The sequence below is a fragment of the Anopheles moucheti genome, chromosome 2 (genome assembly GCF_943734755.1).
Source record: "Anopheles moucheti chromosome 2, idAnoMoucSN_F20_07, whole genome shotgun sequence".
In the NCBI taxonomy this organism is placed as follows: Eukaryota; Metazoa; Arthropoda; class Insecta; order Diptera; family Culicidae; genus Anopheles; species Anopheles moucheti.
The window spans coordinates 67,423,473-67,437,842 of record NC_069140.1 but is presented as its reverse complement, the minus strand read 5'-3'; the positions used below and the strand labels follow the sequence as shown (position 1 = coordinate 67,437,842).

At 50.6% G+C, this 14,370-nt stretch overlaps 2 protein-coding genes across 2 annotated transcripts; one reads left to right on the top strand and one right to left on the bottom strand.

Moving 5' to 3' along the window:
* Positions 1-434: 434 nt before the first annotated feature.
* On the bottom strand, positions 435-1,412 carry LOC128298349 (uncharacterized). The gene has a single exon (XM_053034102.1). The coding sequence runs from the start codon at positions 1,410-1,412 to the stop codon at positions 435-437; it is 978 nt and encodes a 325-aa protein (XP_052890062.1).
* An 8,374-nt stretch (positions 1,413-9,786) lies between these two features.
* On the top strand, positions 9,787-10,404 carry LOC128298338 (uncharacterized). Its single transcript, XM_053034091.1, has one exon. It carries the CDS (start codon positions 9,787-9,789, stop codon positions 10,402-10,404), a length of 618 nt encoding a protein of 205 aa, XP_052890051.1.
* Positions 10,405-14,370: the final 3,966 nt, after the last annotated feature.

Below are 14,370 nucleotides of genomic sequence, written 5' to 3'. Positions count from 1 at the left end.
TGATTGCACTTTAACATTGAAGGCGTTGGCGGAGAAGGTTTTTAACCAATACGGCGTGCGTGTCAGCACGACAACAATTGCACGACAAATTAAAGGATTTAATTATACCTTTAAAAGAATACACAACATACCTGAACGACGAAACACAGAAAGTACAATTACGGAACGTAGGTCGTATGCTGTGATGTTTTTCGAATTTTCATTGGAAATTACCGATACCGGCATTATTTTCCTCGATGAAGTGGGATTTAATTTAAGCATGCGGACATCGCAAGGCCGATCGAGGAAAGGAACAACTCCAACTATCGTAGTGCCACAGTTAAGATCGAGGAATATATCTATCATATGCGCAATGAACAAGTATGGCATAGTTCATTACAAGGCACATACTAGGGCTGTAAACCGCGAGCTATTCAAACAATTTATAATAGAGCTTAAGGGACCATTGCCCTTCTAACCTGACCGCCTTTAGCACGGGTCACTTCTAGAACGCGTCCCATTGGCCAGGTATTCCTCGGTAAGTTCCCGTCCGCGATTACCACTACGTCTCCCACCTGGATCGGCGGCACCGGGTGGAACCATTTCGTCCTGCGGGTGAGTGTTGGTAGATAGTCTGCAATCCACCGCTTCCAGAATATATCCGCGTTGGTTTGCAGGGCACCCCATAACGACCGTATTGAAGTCGGTGAATCATCGAAGAAAGCGGCTGCTTTACTCCCATCGGCACTACCGAGCAATAAGTGGTTCGGCGTTATCGGACAGTCCAGCTCATCGTCGATCGGTAAGTATGTAAGTGGTCTGGAATTGACCATCATCTCTACTTCTGTTAGCGTGGACAGTAACAGTTCATCCGTGGGCAATCGTGGTAAATTGAAGCTACACAGTATCTTCTTTACCGACTGGACTAGACGCTCCCAACTACCACCGAAATGAGGTGCTGCCGGCGGGTTGAAGCTCCACTTCAACTCAGGACTATTGAACCTCGACTTAAGCGTGCTTTCATCTACTTCCTTCAAGGCGTCTTTTAGCTCTCTCGCCGCCCCGACGAAGTTAGTACCCCGATCGCTTATTATCTCCCTCGGCGAGCCTCTTCTTGCGATGAACCGGCGGATGGCTAAAATACAGGAAGCAGTTGTTAGTGCATGAGCTACTTCGAGGTGAACCGCCCTTGTAGTAAGACAGGTGAACAGCGCTCCCCAGCGCTTCTCCGAGTGACGTCGCACGACCACGAGTATCGGTCCAAAATAATCTAGACCGGTATACGTGAAGGCCTGTTGATACACTGCTATCCTCTGCCGAGGAATGTCCCCCATCAGGGGTGGATTTGGCACGGCGTTCCGTATTTTACACTGCTGACAGTCTCGTCGTACCCGGTTAAACTCCACTAGCAGTTTCGGTATATAGTACCGCATCCGGAGTTGAGCCACCACTGTTCTGTGGCTCTGATGACAAAAGCGCTCGTGGAAGTCTCTGATGATCAGATCTGTGACAGGGTGTCTTCTTGGTAAGATAACTGGCTTTGCAAACGAAGCCCCCCTAACAACGCACAATTTGTCAGTCGTCCCCTCATACGTAGTACACCGTTTTCATCAATTTCAGGCAAGAGCTTGTAGAGCACACTGTGCCGGTTAATCGCCTGTTTCCAAGGATATTTCTTCCGCGCATCGCTGCGCAGGCATTTGATATCGGCAGCAAACCCTTCCGACTGCACCAACGTGTAGAGTGTCCGTTCCGCAGCTAGCAGTTCATCCTGTGTCAGTGGCCCTGTTACCTTCTTCACTTGCCTAATCCGTTGCCGAGTGTTCCCGATATACCGAAGAACATAACCGACCGCTCACAATAGTTTCTTCCAGCGTGAGAAACGAGTGAAGTCGACTACAGCATCAACCACGGTATGGTGTAACACGCTCTTGCATATCTCTTCTGCTGTCTCACCCGGATCATTTCTATTGATTGGCCACTTTTCTTCAGATTCCCACAGGAACCCTGGCCCTCGGAACCATCTGCTGGATGAGGTTAAGTCCGGAACTCCCTGCCACTTCGTCCCGTCATCCGCTACGTTGACCTTAGTGGAAAGGCACCGCCACTCGTTAATCTCTGTCGTCTCGACCAGCTCACTCACCCGAAAGTTGACAAACGTGCTGTATCGCCTATGAACCGATCGTATCCAGCTCACAACGTTCCGCGAGTCCGCCCAGAACACCCTCCTGGTAACCTTGAACCGATGCGTCTTGATGATGTGCTCCGCGAATCGTGCTCCTATCACCGCCGCTTGAAGTTCCAACCTTGGTATGGATAAAAGTTTCAGCGGTGCGACTCGTGTTTTGGACCCAATTAAAGCACACTCTACTATCCCGTCTTCCTCGAAACGCAGGTAAGTCACAGTAGCCATTCCACTTTCGCTAGCGTCGGTGAAAACGTGCAGTTGTACGTTCGGTGCCTTCGATGACGTTGTGATTCGGTAACACCTCCTGACGGTTACCTTCTCCAGTTCTGGTAGTAGCCCGATCCATCTCAACCACTTCCTTGCAGCTTCACCTTCAATTGGTTTGTCCCAGTGAATACCGGATCTCCATAGATCCTGTAAGAGAACTTTGAGGAACATTAGGAAATGGCCAATAAGTCCTAAAGGATCGTAAATCATCATTAGTGTGCTCAATACTTCACGCCTTGCGGGTAATCTGCCACCTTTTAGTAGCTTCACATCGATACGCGAATTTATTCGAAAGGTGAAGGTGTCGTCAGCTGTATTCCACCACATACCAAGTACCTTTTCGGTGCCTTGATTTGAACACATGCCCATCGACGTATCGTTGTTAGCTCCGCTCCGTAACCTATGTGAGACGGCCTTCTCGTTCGACAACCAATTTCTTATCTCGAAACCGCCCTTCGAATGCACGAAACTTACGTTCTCCGCCAAAGTGACTGCCTCGTCAACGGTCTCGACGCTGGCCAGCATGTCGTCCACGTAATGCTCGTATTTAATACACTGCACTGCTCGTGGGAAGCGATCCACGAACCTCTCCGCGTTGAGGTTTTTTACGAAATGAGCACTAGCGGGTGAGCAAGCCGCCCCGAACGTCATTACGGAGACGGCATAGACGCTGGGCTCTCCGCTTGACCTTCTACCATCGTCCCACAGAACCATCTGACTCCGTTGGTCGGCGGGATTCATGCGCACCTGGAAGAACATTTCGCGGATGTCTCCCGTTACAGCGACTCGATACTCCCGGAACAGCACTTGAACCAACCCCACCAGTTGGTCTGGACCTGCGAGCAAAAACGTGTTAAGGCTAACTCCGTGTGCGCGCTGCGTGCTGCGCAGCTGCATCGAACACCATACGTAGCTTGCCGGGATTGTTCGGATTGAGAACCGGAAAGATCGGGAGATACCAATCCCTCTCCGTTCGCTCCGCGATTTCCTCCGCCGACATACGCCGAATGTATCCCTTGTTAACGTATTCACGCATCTTATCGTTTACCGCCTTCGCTAATTTCGGTTCTTTTTCACATTTCCTTTTCAGACACGCATAACGTTTGAGAGCCATTTCGCGATTGCATGGTAGGCGCACGTCGTCATACTTCCACAACAGGGACGTTTGATACCGGTCACCTATCAATTTAGTTCCGGTATTCAGCATCTCAACCGCGCGTTCTTCTTCCTTCGGTATCAGTTTGCGGGAAGCGGTGACTCCAATGGAATCCAGAGAGAAGTATGCTTTTAACGCCATGTCCAGCTTCTGACTATTTTCCTCGTTACAGGTAAATAGTCCTCGCAGCCCAACCTCTAACGAATCGGCCTCGTTCCGCAAAGTGTCGTCCGTCCACTTCAAGCACAAGGGGTTCAAAGTACCCTCTATACCCAGTTCTTCGACCAGCCCGCGATCCACGAATGTACCTGAGGAACCCTCATCTACAAACGCATAGGTGTTTATATTCGCCTTCTCACCCTACACTACAACGGGAACATATCGGAAAAGAGCGTTAGTGTTGTTGCCGAGATGTGAGTTAAGTGAGTGAGTGATTAGTGTGTTCCTGTGCGATCCTGGTTGTTCTGTGTTGTGTAACAGTTGGTGGTGCATTTCCTGGCACCCGTCAGTACCACAGCGCGTCCTGACGAAACATATGCCCCTATGCGTTCCTAGGCACGAAGAGCATAATTTACGCCTCTGAATGTGTGTGCGTCTCTCCCGCACCGTCAATTCGAAAAAACGTGCGCAATCGGCTAGCGTACGGCAGGAATCGTGGTACAGGACACAAGACGTTCTTCGCGCTGCACTGTGGCCGTTTACGTGTGCGGGTGCTTTTCTTACCGGTAGTGATCGTGTCGTTTCGGGTCGTATCGTTCGTTCGAGAGTCTTTGTCGCGTCGCCCGCGGCCGTAGCGATTTCGAAAAAGCATTTATCGAATTCACCTATGATTTCCCGTGACAGCTTAACTTTGTACCTGGCCCACTCTAGATCTCGTTCGGCGGGAAGCTTTGCTACTAGCTCCCGTAGCAACGTAACGTTGCAATCATAATCGCGTAACCCGAAAGCCTCTATTGTGGCACACATCTTCCGCACCATTTTTCCAAACACCGCTAGCGACTCTAAGCGTTCGGCCCTAACAGGCGGTAACCTCCTCACTTTCTCGATTAGACTGTCCACTATAAGGTCGGGACGGCCATATTCCGTGCGTAAAATATTTATCACGTTCGCTAGACCGTTCGGTAGCAATAACAGGTGATCCACCGAATCTAATGCTGGTCCTCGTAGTGCCCGCTGAAGCCGAATTAGGTTTTCATCGTCAGCAAACCCACAGAGCGTTGTCGATCGTTCGTACGTCGCGATGAAAAGTGGCCATTGTTCGACCGTCCCGGAAAATATCGGGAGCTCTTTTGGGATCGCCTTGCGTGCAGCCTCTTGGCTCGGTGTCAGGAGTAATACGCGAACTGTAGGGCCCTTTTCCTCCGTTACATTCGGCCCATTTTGAATTGGCGTTGCTGCTGCCATTTTCCCAAGCTTGTATGGCCGTCCAAGCTTGGTCTCGCGGTGCGTCTTGATGGAATCCTCCACCGCGCGTCTCCACTCCGCATACTCGCGTTCCTGAGCCGCCGCTTGATCCGCTGCCCAAGTGCGATCGTACTCTGGGGGGCAACGGGTTGTTGCTGGGGTCAAGGGTTGGCGACCTTGCGCATCGTCCGCCAGCTCGCCGTCGTATCGAAACGATATGGGAGCCATACGTGCCGCCCAGGCACCCGCGGTTGCACTGGGGGTCAAGGGTAGATGACCCGGACCACCATTTCGATGATCGTCGCCATGGTGACGACCCGACGGCGTCACTCCGATACAGTCCGTATCCCGTACCCAGGTTTCCATTTTCCCCACGTAAGCACTCACCTGGCTGCTTCGGTCGGAGATTTCTTCCTCGAGCTCGATTTCCTGCATTTGGAAAGCAAGCTCCCTTCGAGCTTTCGCGAACTCAAACTCCTTTCGAGCCGTTTCGAGCTCAAACTCCTTCCGCTCTATTTCAAGGCGCTTCCGCCTTGCCTCCAAGCTCCGATGTTGCCTCGCTGGTACCGCGTCCTCGTCCTTCGATGGCTTTCCCACGGCGCTTAGGCGCCTTCCAGGGGAAACAGCCGATGTGCTCCTCGCTCCCGCAACCTCCTCGCAGCTTTCGTCCAACGACGCTCTTTCCATTCTGCAACAAAACTATGCTTTCACTCGCGAAAAAACACAACTCCCGATGGCAAGATTTACGTGCCTACTTTCGCGCGGTATCGTCTGTTCGTATTACGCGTACTACTTCGCAGTGAAGATTTAAATACGATTAAAATATCGCGAACGAGTGAGTGAAACGATACTAATTTTGTGAAGTGTTGAGAATGCCGCGAAAGTCCAAATGAATTCTGTACGACATCTTTAGTTTTACAGAAGAATCACTAAATTAGTGGTTTATTTCGGCAAACAGTCGCGGTTAAAAGAGACCGAGGGCGCGTCCTTCGGCTCTATTTATCCCTTTTTCCCAGGGCGCCATCGCAACCGCCGCTAGAATAATGGTGGGCACTGTCTCACCTTCGTTTCTGCTCTCGAAGCTCTACAACAGCAGACGGCTGTTGTAGGGCGTAAGCGTTATCAAAACAAACGCATTTACAACACGTATCCAAAGTGTTAGGTTTGTTTCGATTTTTGATTTCCATTAGGAACAGTTTAAGAAAAAAAATTTAATTACGTTCGGTATAGTTTTGTCTCGTTTTTTTAATCGTGATTAAAGTGATTAGTGTTAGATTACAGCATTCTTAGATATATAAGAGTTTTCCGATTATTGATTTGTAGTGATAGGTTTGTAGCGATTAGGGATTAGTAATAAGCTGCGTACCGTTAAGTAAAGTAAGTTTCCGCTTTCCTGCGTTCCCGTGTTAAGGCTACACGTTTTATACGATGAGTTACAGCAGTGTGAACAATAGTAGTGTCCCGGTTGACACCGTGTCAGGTATTATAACGTATATGCTAAGCATAATGTCCACAGCAATCCAGAGTGTCTTTCCTTTACGCCAACAGCAGGTATCAACGAAGAGATGCAACAAAATTCTGGCGCAAGAGAAAGGGATGTCGCTGCAAGATACCCCACCCCACCGCTAGAAACAGCTAGCGAACGGAAGGCACGGCTCGCGCGAAAGCGGCAGGCACTGTACAGAGCCAAAAAGCGATGCCATGCTCGAGCAACGATTGCTTCTTCCGGTGCAGCAGAACCAGCACCAGCAGTCGAACCAGCTGCACCAGCAACACCAGCTGCACTAACTTCAACGTCGCCGACTGTATCTGGACAGCAACGTACTTTGGATCCGAGCCGGTTGGAGATCGACGCACGGTACTCCACCCCACCGCGAGAAACAGCAGCCGAACGGAAGGCAAGACTGGCTAGGAAACGGAGCACCCTCTACCGAGCCCGGCGGCGCGAAGCCAATTCCACCAGCGTTGTATCCTCAGGAGGACCAATTGTACCAGCCCCGATTGTTGCAGCTGTAGTCGATCCCACCAGCCCACAGTCAGGCCCATCTTGAGCGAGAACAGCATCGGTATCGGTACCGGCACCAGCACCAGTTATCACCGTGCCCGTGCAACAGCAGCTGCAAACGTACGTGCGCCAACTTCGCGACCAAAAGGCAGATCGGCAGCGGTGAATCGCAACATTTTGGCCACTCTGCAGCGTGTGTTTACCACACACAACCCAATTGTGGCGATGTTCACGCATGCGTACGAACACATGTCAGTGCGAGATGACCTTCGCCTTTCTATCCGGTCGCGGGTACCAGGCATCGATCAACGCCGCTACAACGCACCGACCGCAGATGAGGTTGGCGGCGTGTTCGTGTGCGATGATTCCACCGGAGCCCGGGATTTTTCGCGGGATATTGTGCTGCAACATCGTGCCACGGGATCTTTGCAGGCAGTTTTCGAAACTAACCAGTTGGTAGACGCGCTGCAATACCCCATCCTGTTTCCGCGGGGTGAAGCCGGTTGTACGCACAGTATGCCAAAGGTGCAACGCCGAGCAAGACAGCAGCAGCAGCAGCAGCCGGAATGCATGCCGATGGTGGTGCTGGCATGTTCGAAGAGCATGATCTTGAGGCGCAGTCGGAGCGTTCGACGAGTCAAATCACGCCACGTGAATATGCCGCGTATCGTTTAGCCTGGCGGGAAAACGACGAAACGTTACTGCATCGTGGCGGGCGACTGTTCCAGCAGTACCGTGTCGACCTGTACTGCAAGATGGAGATACAGCGTTTGAAGTATCTGCGAGAACACCAGGCACAGCTTCGCACCGAGGCGTACGTGGGTTTTATGGATCTGGCAGGCGCTGAAGGAACGATCGCGAATCTTCAGCCGAACAATATGCCTGTAACCTGTGGAAATACCACAACCGTCGAACCTCTCGCGTACGGGTACGCGTGTCATCCTTGGACCGTCATTCGTCGGTAGCAACCGCTACATGCAGGCGCAATATCTGGACGCGATGGCCATTGCCCGTGCGTTGAGCAAGCCGGACCTGTTCGTAACCGTCACTAGCAACCCAAAATGGCCGGAAATAACAGGAAGCCTACTCCCTGGACAGTGGGCCCCGGATCGACCCGATGTTACCGTGCGTGTTTTCCGGCTCAAGCTGAAAGCCATCCTGAAGGATCTAAGCATGGGAGTGCTCGGTCTTGAGGTGGCTCGCATTCATGTGATCGAGTTTCAGAAACGTGGCCTACCCCATACTCACTTGTTCATGGTTCTCTCCGAGGAAGACAAACCGCAGACGCCCGAAAGCTACGATCGGTTCGGATCGGCCTAGCTGCCCGATCCGGTAACGTGCCCGCAGCTGTATCATACGGTGCAGTCATGCATGATGCATGGACCGTGCGGAGCTGCCAACCCCACCGCACCTTGCATGAAGGACGGCAAATGCTCGAAGCGATTCCCGAAGCCATCCTCCGACCAGACGCACAGCACGGAAAATGGATATCTACAGTACCGTAGTACCAGCAAGGAACCGAACTGGACAACCGGTACGTCGTGCCCTACAATCCATGGTTGACGCACAAGTACAACTGCCACATCAACATCGAGGCGTGTACTTCAATCAGCAGCGTCAAGTATTTGTACAAATACGTGTACAAGGGGCACGACCGCCTCAGCGTTTCCCTGGCGGTACGCGGCGACGAGATTCAGCAGCACATCGACGCGCGCTACCTGTCACCGACGGACAGCTGCTGGCGGATTATACGATTCGAGTTGCAGGCGAAAACACACACCGTCGTCAGAACGTTTTCTTCCGGCAAATGAAAACGTTTCGAGAGTGTTGAACCGCGGTAAACACACTATGCTGACACGGTTCTTCCAGCTTGCGGCACACGTGCGAAACGTTCCAGCAAGCCGCCATCCAGGAAGGGTTGCTGAAGGATGACTCTGAGTGGGATCGTGCTCTCCGGGAAGCGGCCTCCTATCGTATGCCCGCCCAGTTGCGCCATTTCTTCGCGCTCATCCTCGCTTCCGGGATGCCCCAAAACCCGCGCAGTTTGTGGGACAGCTATGCGGTCGAGCTGTGTGAAGATTTTCACCGCCGCAATCGCGACCGGTACACGCCGGAAGTGTCCGATTTGAACCTGCTGCTGCGTGACATCGAACACTTCCGTGTGCTGAGCGCGATCGATCGCTACCTGCGTGGGACGACACCGGCGACGGATTTGGCCGGCTTCCCGGGAATGCCTCAGCTTGCCGAGTATGAACACGTTCAGGCACACCTCATGGACGATGACGATGTGAACGAGTTCATCACTGCTGAGCGAGCATATCCGGTCACGGAGCTTGATGCTACCCTTGGAACGTTACACCAGCTCAACGATTTTAGCGTACACTCGTCGCGATCAGGAATTGCGCTTGCGACCGCAGCAAGTGGCAAAGCAGCACTATTGCTAACAGGAGGGAAAACTGTACACTCGACGTTTAAGTTGCCACTCGACTTAAACGAATACTCCACCTGCAGCATACCGATCGAGTCGAAACGAGCCGAGCAAATTCATCAGGCAACGCTGATCGTGTGAGATGAGGCGTCTATGAGTAGTATCGAAGCAGTCGATCGAACCCTGCAGGACGTGACGGGCGTGCAGCGTGCTTTCGGCGGCAAGGTGGTGCTGCTGTCCGGTGACTTTCGGCAAATTTTGCCGATCGTACCGAAGGGCACGGATGCACAAATTGTTAACGAAAGCATCAAGAAGAGCACGCTATGGCCCTGTACAGGTCGCTTCGGTTGCGCGTCAACATGCGGGTACGCACGGCACCAAACGCTACTCGAGCCAGCGAGCTGCAGCATTTCGCCAACTTTCTGCTACGTATCGGTGAAGGACGGCACGATACGTTTGCAGGGCTGGACCGTTCGTTCGCGAAGCTACCGCTGGACATGGTAGTGCCCCGTTCGGGGAATTCGGCACACGCCATCAACGCCCTGATCGCGAAGATCTACCCGGACATCGCACGGTACTATCGGGACCCGGCCTTCTTTTCGGATCGCGCGATTTTGTCGCCGCTGAACGTTGATGTGACCAGCGTGAACAACGTGGTACTAGACCGAATACCTGAGCCTGAACAGGAGTACCGTTCGGTCGATCCGTTGGTCAACCCGGAGGAACACGAACATCTGCAGCTTCCTTCGGAATACCGGTTGCGGCAGAAGCGATTTGCGCCGGTCCTTTTATTGCGCAACCTCAATTCCGATATGGGGTTGTGTAATGGTACGCGTCTCCAGATTGTGGACCTAAAACGAAATTGTTTGCGAGCCAAAATACTGACGGGCAAGCGGCGAGGTGAGGACGTGCTGCTGCCTCGCATCTACTGTGACAGCAACGATAAAGGGCACCCGTTCCAGATCCGCCGTAAATAGTTTCCGGTGCAACTGTGCTTTGCGATGGCCATCAACAAGTCGCAAGGGCAATCACTGCACCATTTGGGTCTCTATCTGCCGCAGGATGTTTTTGCCCATGGCTAGCTGTACGTCGCGCTATCGCGTGTAACATCACGGGCAAACATAGCTGTGCTGATCCCGAACCCGGAACGTGCCGACGAGGAAGGTGTCTCCACCAAAAATATTGTGTACCGTGAGGTCGTCGACAGTTGAACCCCATACCGCGTTTAGGTAAGTACTAAAAACAGAAAAACAAACAAACGATAATTAGTTTCCTCATTAGTTACGATATTCGTTGCTTCTGTATCTACTTACATCGTGGTACAGCTGCTTTTTTGCCCGCATTATCCTCCGTCCTATCGGTGTGGTGGATATGGTCGCGACCGGATCTGTTTCTTACGGCTGTAGAAAAAAAAAACGGCAAAGGCGTAAGTATTATCTAGCCGCTGTACGTTTCCGTTCACTCATTTTCTTACCTCTCGCAGTTTCGTTCACGAGTGGACCGATTGGTACTGCTGCTGTTATCTGTAAGTAAAACAAAATCGTGAACAATACTACTCAACTGGCAGAGCCGGTTTAACTCGCAGTCTTTACTACTTACAGCAGCCGTACCATTCCCGATGGTATACGCGCGTTTCGCTGTATCGAACGGCAAAGTAGCCACGGTTGCCATCCACTGTAAGTATAGCCAAAATCATACAAACGGAACGTTACTATTAGTTGCACCGATTTCCTTCACTAATTCACCAGTCATGCCTTCATGTTTGTACTTACAGCTACTGACCCACTCGCGATGCTCCTCTAGGGTTTCGGTATCCCTTCGCGCGAACCAGCTGCGGCTGCCATCTGCAAGTACTAACCAACCAACAATTCGAACACATTGTCCTCAGTTTAAGTTGACTACTACACGCGGTGTCATTACTTACCGCTGCTATACCATTCGCGACGCTCTTCCTGCGCTTGGTGTTGCCTGTTGGAGTTGCTGCTGCTGTTGCCACCACTAGGACCACCACTGCAAACGCAGATGGTAACAACATTTGAATGACAGCAATGCGCAAAATGGTACAGAATGCTACGCAAATCACACAGTAAGTAATTAGTTAGCTGAAGAGTTATTTGAATCATCTATCTTAACCCAACTAAAACTACAGTCTTAAAGCATTTTCATACAGTTTAAAGTACCAAAAACCTGTTGTTTGTTGCATTAGGCGGCAAACTGAAACTTTGCTGATTGCATTTGGAGCGAACAGTGCACCAATTTTGCATTGAATCCAACCGTGTGAAACAACTTCTTACAATGCGTAAGAATGCAAGTTGGGTCTGTCACATTCAATGCAATGTGCAATGTGTGTAACTTTTGTTGTGTTGTCGAAAACGTTGTTCCACAATGTAACACAAGCAAATGTGATTGTTAATTTCTACCCCATGCTATTGATGAGCATGGTTTTACTTATGGGCGCGTTCGCCGTGACCCATGATGTGTGCATGGATGTCCAGGTCACGGACGATATGCGTGTGTGCCAAGCGTTTGCGCATGGATCGGTTATTTTCGAATTTACGGATTTGATGAACAGTTCCGGCAGGGTTTATGTGGCACTATGTTCTTATTAATTTGTCTCTTTTTTACCGAACCAGCAGCCCAGTGTCGTAGGTGGTGGCGATGGCACCAGCCTTTCCCACGACAAAACCGGTACCAAACGCAGTGCTGACTATCCTGTACTGGTAAATAAAGTTAGGGGAAGCCAAAAATGCCAGGTTATCACACCTTTCAAGGTGCACAGGGAGTGCGTAATTGTTTCGATATTACAGGCCAATAGAGCAACGCATTTTTTCGGGATGACCCTGATAACCAGGAGCAGGCTCTTACCTATCATGTGGATGATAGCATAAGATGCCGATGCTCAGTGAATGCACAGTGAGTGTGTTGAGTAGGCTCTTACCTGTCATGGAAATGACAGCGTAAGATGCCGATCGTGGCCCTGGCGGTTGTCGATCTTGCTGTAATGCACTAGGTACAGCAACTGAGCATGTCGGGTGTTTGCGTGGCAGTGTCCACGTTTCACCCAGTTACTCGCCAGCTGTGCTGGGACCACCCTGTTCAACAACTGAGCATGTCGGGTGTCTGCGTGGCGGTCTCCACGTTGCACCCAGTTGCTCGCCAGCTGTGCCGGGATCAACCTATAAAGCAACAGGACACCTCGGGTGTCTGCGTGGCAGTGGCCATGTTTCGCACAGTTGCTCGCCAGCAGTGCAGAAACGATCTATAGCGATCCTGCTCCTGATGGTCGAAATTGTTTTTCATGGCTTGGCTCTATTTGGGGGTGCGTTCGCCGTGACCTGGAGCACGGGATGGCGTGGTGCAGGCTCTTCCCTATCATCTGGATGATAGCGGAAGAAGCCGATCATTGAGTACCGATGGCCCTCGACGTGTGTCGGGCACAGGCTCTCACCTATCATGCAAGTGATAGTGTGAGATGCCGATCGATGTGTGCACGGGTCTCCAGGTCACCGTGATTTCCGAGGCTTTAGTTACCCTTAGCAAAATAGTCAGCTCTGCGAACGAAGGAACGGTCCGGACGGGATTCGTTGCCGGTACTGACAGGCGAAAGAACGACGCCACCAGGCCGGTACATTGAATATTGTGAAAGGAGTATAGTATGAATTTTTTGTGTTCGCGTAGGGGAGTTTGGTGATATTACAAACGTTATAATATCAATAAAACAATGAACACAAATAACAGGATAAAACACTATATTAACACATAAACTCCTCGCGCACACGCAACACGAACACACCACGCACGTCTCCTCTTGTCGGCAGCTTAAGATCAAGTCACGCTTTTAGGTACCAACGTCCTGGCCTGCAGGATGACACCAAAAATGGGTGCGCCCTTATCCTGTCGCACGTGGTACAGCTGACACCTCCCAACCAGCAAAGTTTGCGACAAAACGCGAATTTTTGTATGAACGCAACATGCTCAAAACCATGCTCAAAAACAGTCTCGATAGCAGCAGAATTGAGCATGTCGCCGTGACACGTCGCGTGGGGTTGTATCGTCTTATATCCTCTCCTCCCTCTCCCATACTTCATATCCAAGGCCTTTCGGATGCATTGAAATGAAACCGCACACACGTACACACGTTCGATTGCACACCCTCTTCCTTTATTCGTACTCACCCGTTGCCTCACACCCAGTCATACAAAGGCGGAGTCTCTTGGTCGAGTTTCTTTTGTTCTCATAGTCAAGTTTTGAGTCAAGTATCTTTCGAGTAGACAACCGACAGGAAGACGAACTTCAACCTTCACGCACACACTCTCACCGCATGGTATATAAAGCGGCGCGTAACCACGCCCGCTTCAGTCGCCCGGCGGCTTTTGCAGCGTGTGGACCTACGCCGGATCGTAGCAAAAATATGATTCTATGCAAAAAAAGGGGGGTGGGGGAACTAGCACCACTCTCTGGCTCTCTCGTGAGAGCCGTTATCAGAGAATAATACTCTTTTTCCCCATATATTTGCGTGGCGATAGTGCTGTAATGAAAGAGAATATTGGATTAAGTCGGTCGAGCAGCAGCAATAGGTACATCCTTCAGGGTCGCGCGAGTAGCTTGGCTCACGTGCGTTGCTAACGGTTTATAAACAAAGCCTAACGGGAAGGATTTTTGTCATTGAAAATTTTGAAAAACATTCAAATGGCTTGGCGATTGGCTGTTTTTAAATAAAACATAAAATTGAAGGCATTTTGAAATAATTTTTGCATTAAAAAATAATGAAAAAAATTTTTGGTATAAGTTTTAGAACTTTTCAAACACCATAAAAAGATGTATTATTTTATTCTTTACATTTTTGTAGAACATCATTTTTATCTATCTCTGCTACTTTTCTAGTTATTCTTAAAAATATGTAAAAATTGTGGAAAAATCACCACTAATATGTATAGAAAAAC

Coding starts and splice junctions, on each gene's coding strand:
- LOC128298349 (XM_053034102.1), bottom strand. CDS start 1,412: ATGCGGTACTATATACCGAAACTGCTAGTGGAGTTTAACCGGGTACGA.
- LOC128298338 (XM_053034091.1), top strand. CDS start 9,787: ATGCGGGTACGCACGGCACCAAACGCTACTCGAGCCAGCGAGCTGCAG.